This window comes from Salvelinus sp. IW2-2015, unplaced genomic scaffold (genome assembly GCF_002910315.2).
Source record: "Salvelinus sp. IW2-2015 unplaced genomic scaffold, ASM291031v2 Un_scaffold3561, whole genome shotgun sequence".
Classification (NCBI taxonomy): Eukaryota; Metazoa; Chordata; class Actinopteri; order Salmoniformes; family Salmonidae; genus Salvelinus; species Salvelinus sp. IW2-2015.
This window is the reverse complement of record NW_019944840.1, coordinates 37,231-44,369: the sequence shown is the minus strand read 5'-3', so window position 1 is coordinate 44,369 and position 7,139 is coordinate 37,231. Positions and strand designations below refer to the sequence as shown.

The window sequence follows — 7,139 nt, the reverse complement described above, 5'->3', positions numbered from 1 at the left end:
GGCTGATGTCTTTTTGATTTTCCCATGATGTCAAGCAAAGAAGCACTGAGTTTGAAGGTAGGCCTTGAAATACATCCACATGTACACCTCCAATTGACTCAAATGATGTCAATTAGCCTATCAGATGCTTCTAAAGCCATGACATCATTTTCTGGAATTTTCCAAGCTGTTTAAAGGCACAGTCAACTTAGTGTCTGTTAACTTCTGACCCACTGGAATTGTGATACAGTGAATTATAAGGGAAATAATCTGTCTGTAAACAATTGTTGGAAAAAGTACTTGTGCCATGCAAAACTATAGTTTGTTAACAAGAAATTTGTGGAGTGTTTGAAAAAACGAGTTTTCAACTTCCTGCCCCTGTCACCACCACAAATGCTACCGTTAGGGGTGGTGAAAAAACTTATACTCAAAGCACAGAGATTTGAAGAATACCATTTATACACAACATCCCCACCTCTTCTGCAGAAATGTTACTTCCCCTTTAGGTCTATCCTTCTGTCAAGGCTGTGCACTGCTGGTGGAGAAGTCAGGTGCAGGAGAGTAGGTAGTATTGAACAAGCGCACACTTTATTATGGCAGTAGAGAAAATAACAGAAGAACGCAGCTTCTTGAAAACCTCCAGCCCACAAGGCAAAAGTGTAAAGCGCGATAAATGTTCAACACAAGACACTGTAATACGAAATAAACAAACCGTGTGCAAAAACACGGAAACAGGAAAACCCAGTCAGGCACGTAACGATAACCACGTAAGACAAAACAATTACACACAAAGACATGGGGAGGACTAAATACATGCAGTGTGATTATGGAATGAAAACCATGTGTATGGAACAAGACAAAACAAATGGACATATGAGAAATGGAGCGGCGATGGCTAGAAAGCCGGTGACATCGATCGCCGAACGCCGCCCGAACAAGGAGAGGAGCCGACTTCTGCGGAAGTCGTGACACCTTCCTGTTATGCTACCATCTCTTTGGGTGTGATTTAGCAGCCTAAGTCACATGATTTGATAGAAAATGGGACTTTGCATTTGAACTCCCTACCATCTAGACACTTTTGTGTTGACTTCAAAGTGTCCGTAATGCATCAAGTTTCTAGGTTTAAGCAACATGAGGGAATAAATTGACTGTGGAGCATAGTAGATAAAAAGGCTTTCTTTCAATTATGAGAACCATGGTTCTGTGAGGTCATAAGTATAACACAATACAGAATTATCACATGGATGAAGTAATTCATTACATTATGTCCCTTAGGGAAATTTGCTTGACAAATGCTTGATGGCTGAAATGTGTCCAATTGAGTGTTAATAATACATCTAAGTTATACTTTATTAGTGATTGTTAATAATACATCTAAGTAATACTTTATTAAAGAGTGTTAATAATATATCTAAGTAATACTCTAAGTAATACTGTATTAGTGAGATGTTAATAAATACATCTAAGTAATACTTTATTTACGTTGAGTTGTATTGATAATACATCTAAGTAATACTTTATTAGTGAGTGTTTATTAACTAATCTAATTATATACTCTATTAGTGAGTGTTAATAATACATCATAGTGTAATACTTATTAGTAGTGTTAATAATACATCTCTAAGTAATACTGTTTAGTGGTGTTTATATACAAGATCTAAGTAATACTTTATCTTAGTGAAATGTTAATAATATAATTCTAAGTAATTACTCTTATTGGCTGAAGTGGTTAATAATTCATCTAAGTAAATACTGTTATAGTGAGTGTTGATACATTAAGTAACTATGCTGTAGTAATGAGTTAAACTACTTATACTTTAATCAGTGAGTGTTAATAATACTTAATCTACTGTGTATTAGTAGTGATTATTTTAATTATACATCTAAGTAATACTTTATCAGTGAGTTGTTAATAAATAATCTAAGTAATAGCTTATAGTGAGTGTTTAATAATACAGTCTAAGTTATACTGTATTAGTAGTGTTAAAATACATCTAAGTTAATACTGTATTAGTGTGAGTGTTAATTATACATCATAAGTTATACTTTATTTAGTTGAGTGTTTGATAATACATAAGTAATACTTTATTAAGTGAGGTTAATAATACATCTAAGTAATACCTGTATTATGAGTAGTTGAATATACATCGTATAGCTAATACTTATTAGTGGAGTGTTTAATTAATACATACTATTTAGTAATCACTGTATTAGTGAGTGATATAATAATTACATTCTAAGTAATACTTGTTTAGTGAGTGTTAAATATAATCTAAGTAAACTTTTTAGTGAGTGTGTAATATATACACTAAGTAATACTGTATTAGTGAGTGTTAATTAATACATCTAAGTAATACTTTATCACGTGAGTGTTTAATATCATCTAAGTAATACTGTATTTAGGTGAAGTGTTAATAATACATCTAAGTAAATACTTTATCGTGAGTGTTAATAATATATATAAGTAAACTGTATATAGTGAGTGGTTAATATACATCTAAGTAATTACGTATTTAGTGAGATTTTGTATAATCTAGATCACTTTCATGAGATAATAACTAAGAATACTGTATTAGTAGTGTAAAATACCTAGTATTTCGAGTCACTTGTGTATTCGGTGTGTTTTTGATATTGACCATTTCACATGCGATGCAAGTAGTTATTTGGTCCCGCCCCCCTGCCCTCCCCGGGATATTCAATTTGTGCCACCGAGGCGGAATTGCCACTTATGGTGGTAGTGTGTCGAATAATGTGCGTATACAGGGGTGGGGATCGGTATAGGTGATTTATAATACTAGATATTTCAGTGGAGGTGGTTAATAAATCATCTAATACTTATCAGTGGAGGTACTATACATTTAGTATCTTAGTGAGTGAATAATATATCTAAGTACATACAGTATTAATAAACACTAGTAATACTTTATCAGTGAGTGTAATAATACATCTAGTAATACTTTATCCTGTGAGTGTTAATTAATTACATCTAAGTAACTGTTATATGAGTGTTAATATACACTAAGTAATACTGGTATAGTGAGTGTTAATAATACAGAATCTATAGTAGATGTTCTAATCATCTAAGTTATAATTTAAGTGAGTGTTAATAAGACATTCTACAGTAAATACTGTATTAGTGAGTGTATAATCACATTCTAAGTATACTTATATAGTGATGTTAATAATACCATTAAGTTGTAATTACTATTCTAGTGAGTGTTAATATACATCTAAGTAATATTTCTCAGTGAGTGTTAATAATACATCTAAGTAATACCTTTATAGCGAGTGTTAATAATACATCTAAGTAAAACTATTCAGTTAGAGTGTTAATAATAATCTAAGTAATACTGTATCAGTGAGTGTTAATATATCATCTAAGTAATACTTTATCAGTGAGTGTTAATAATAATCTAAGTAATACTTATTGCGGAGTGTTAATATACATCTAAGTAATACTTTATTAGTGAGCTGTTAATCAATACATCTAAGTAATATGTATTGTGAGGTTAAATAATACAATCTAAGTAATACTGTATTAGTGAGGTTAATAATACATCTAGTTAATACTGTATTAGTGAGTGTTAATAATACATCTAAGTAATACTGTATTAGTGAGTGTTAATAATACATCTAAGTAATACTGTATTAGTGAGTGCCTCCCGTCTTTTTCAGGTGTTTATTACTCTTGATAAAATGTAACTAAATACAACCACCTTTTCCAGTGATCACAAAAACATAATAACAATAAGAAAGCAGCTAATTACCCCCCCGCCCCCAAGTGTCAATCTTATTGTAGGCTTCAATAACAGCAGAATATATTTATTTGCATTTATTAAGGTTGTTGGACATTCAACATTAAAAATAAGTGATACATTGCAGTAGATTTAGCTATTCCTGTAAATATACTAAAGTATTACATTTACATTTAAGTCATTTAGCAGACGCTCTTATCCAGAGCGACTTACAAATTGGAAAGTTCATACATATTCATATTTACTTTACTTTACAATTTATATTTTTTGGCAGCTTTTACTTCACTACATTCCTAAAGAAAATAATGTACTTTCTACTCCATATATTTTCACTGACACCCAAAAGTAATTGTTACATTTTGAATGCTTAGCAGGACAGGAAAATTGTAGAATTCGCACACTTATCAAGAAAACATCCCTGGTCATCCGTACTGCCTCTGATCTGGCGGACTCACAAATACAAACGGTGTGTTTGTACATTATGTCCGAGTGTCTGACTCTGTAAAAAAAAAAAAAAAATGTAAAGGTTGCTCTCTGGTTTGCCTAATATAAGGAATGTTAAAGTATTTATAGTTTCACTATTTGATACTTAATGATATTTTAACAAAACTAAATACTTTTAGACTTTTACTCAAATGGTATTTTGCTGGGTGACTTTCACGTTTACTTAAGTCATTTTCTATTAAGGTATTTTTAATTTAACTTGAAAGTATGACAATTGGATACCTTTGTCACCACTGGTGGTAGCCTCTATGTCAATATTTCATATCTCCTGACTTGTTTCTACTGTACGACGACGAAATAGATGTCTTGCTCCAAGTGTTCAGTGTAGATAGTCCGGTGATGATGTATAGGCTGTGATTAGGTTATTTACGGGGCAGAGCTACTTTCCTGAACAAGTGAGAGGTTTTGAAGTGTAGATCTAGCAGTTTTTATTCAGGTTTGTTTGTTGTTGCCATTTTAGGTGTTTGAATATTCTTACTGTATGAGAGAACCTTTATATGTTGGTTCCTTGTGAGGCCCAGACCCAGACAGACCCATAGGTACATTCCTGCTTTTCTGATTGTTACTAGGAAGTAACCCCTCAAGGTCTGTTACATTTTCTCATGCAACAAGGCGCACATTATTGCAATCCAGCAAAACACAATCTATCATCCAATGTTCCCTTTGTATACCTTATATCTCCATCTCCCTACACCCTGTACTAGATAGATGATAGCACGGAAAGCAAGCACTTAAGGAGATAGTCCTTTGGTTTTTCATTTCGGGAATTGGCAATAAAAACAACTGGTAAAACAACTGGGAGGTATTTTCAGTGGCCCTTTATTTTATAGTGCCATGAAATAACTATGAAATAAATAGTAATGGTTTGTCATTAAATAGTTCATATCCATTCATCATGCTTCTTGGAAAGCAACGGTAGCTGTAACTGCAACTGTAAATGAATCTTACAGTTGTGCATAGCTTTTTAGTCTACACTTTTAACGTCCATCTTTACTCAGGGAAATGTATAATTCTGTGCTCTCAAATGTGCGATACCCAGACTATCTTTATGTTCATTCTGTAAGTAGTGATGACTAAAATATATTTCCAAGGATTTTATCCTGTAAATTCTGAGAAGAGGTTTGAGTTAATGTGTAGTGTTCTCTGGATTGGCTGAAGAGCGTGGCTGCCTTGAATTGTTCCATTTAATGTATTTAGGCCCTTTTTCAGGTTGATAGGAAAGGCAAGGCCAACTTTCACTCTCTTATTCTCTAACAGTTTTCAATATTAGGAAGGTGTTCCAAATGATTTGTTAACTCTGTGTGTATATAGAGGAAGTTTTCAATATCAAGTAATGAAGTCAAACAACTTGTAGAAGGTACAGCACTGTTAGCTATGGACTCTTATCGTGTTCTGCATCTATTTACTATAGCTGCAACTCCAGCTCCCACTGCTGCACCAACTCCCACACCAAGTGGGCCCCCAACTACTCCCACAACTGCTCCGATTATGGCACCTTTCCTTAATATTTCAGCTTTCTCTCGAGCTTCACTTTCCTGTTTCTTCCTCAGCTTCTCTTCTTCTTCCCTTAAACATTCTCCTTCAAATCTTGCCTTCAGTTCTTCCATCTCTCGGAGTCTCTGCTCTTCGTTCTCTTTCAGGAGCCTCTCCTTCTCTTCTTCAATCACCCTCTCTGCATCTTGGAACATCTCAGTGGTGTAGTGGCTTCCTCCATTCATCTTCACCATCTTGTTTATCTTCTCAAGCAGCTCAGTGACCTGGGAGGGATTCTTATCTTTGTTGTTGAAGACATGATATCCCCCCTTGCATTGAGAAAGTAAACTTTCCAGATCTGTATTTCCATTCAGGAAGTCTTCAATTGTTACATCATCATCTTTAAGAAGGTCTCCATGTGTGAAGAGAACCATGGTGTATTTGGATGCTTCATCACCAAAGAATCTCTGAATCATCTCCACAGTTTCCTGCTCCTCTTCAGTGAATCTTCCCAGCGCGATCACAACCAGGAACACATGGGGACCAGGAGCAGAGAATAGCAAGCACTGTGAGATCTCTTTCACTGCCTCCTCCTGGGTTAACTTGGTGTCAAACAAGCCAGGTGTGTCGATAACAGCTACACTTTGCCCACCCACCTCTCCTCTTTTCTTTTTACATGTTGATGTCACAGAAATAGAGGACATTTTTGACTCAAAATTCCCCCCTCCCCCCAGGATGGTGTTTCCTGATGCACTCTTCCCAGCTCCTGTCTTCCCCAGCAGAACAATCCGAATGTCCTCATTTTTCTCTGTTGGATAAGAAGGAAAGCTTGTGACTTTAGAAAGAATTCTAATGTTGATGTTCTTTCTGTTTGGTCATCTTATGGAACACCTACTAAACATGTTCAGTCCATATCTTCTTAGACATTGATGGTCTATAGAATATTAACTGTAAGCAAATTAACAATGACATTATCTATAAATGAAGCTACATGTAATCCTACATTCATTTTATTAAAATGTATTAAAAATGTAATAAAAAATGATTATTTTGTGAAAACCCACAACAACAAAAAAGTTTCCATCCCTGTCTTGTAGCCTACATACAGTGAAATTAAGACTAAATACTCACCAGTCATGTTTGGGTTTTGGAATGCTGTCAAGCTCTTCTCAAGTCTAGTGTTCGCAACCAGGGTCTCTGTTGGATAAAAAATAAAATGTTGTTACTGTAGAGAGAAGTGTGATGTTGATCTGTAGAGAGAAGTGTGATGTTGATCTGTAGAGAGAAATGTGATGTTGATCTGTAAAGGAGAGTAGTGTGATGTTTATCTGTAGAGAGAAGTGTGATGTTGATCTGTAGAGAGAAGTGTGATGTTGATCTGTAGAGAGAAGTCCTGAATGTGATCTGTAGAGAGAAGTGTGATATTGA

At 34.5% G+C, this 7,139-nt stretch overlaps 1 protein-coding gene across 1 annotated transcript; it reads right to left on the bottom strand.

Annotated features, from left to right (window-relative positions):
* Positions 1-5,432: 5,432 nt before the first annotated feature.
* Positions 5,433-6,849, bottom strand: LOC112076088 (GTPase IMAP family member 9-like). The gene is made up of 2 exons (XM_070441188.1): positions 6,843-6,849; positions 5,433-6,546 (listed from the first exon to the last, which is right to left on the bottom strand). The coding sequence occupies exons 1-2, from the start codon at positions 6,847-6,849 to the stop codon at positions 5,621-5,623; spliced, it is 933 nt and encodes a 310-aa protein (XP_070297289.1). The 3' UTR covers positions 5,433-5,620.
* Positions 6,850-7,139: the final 290 nt, after the last annotated feature.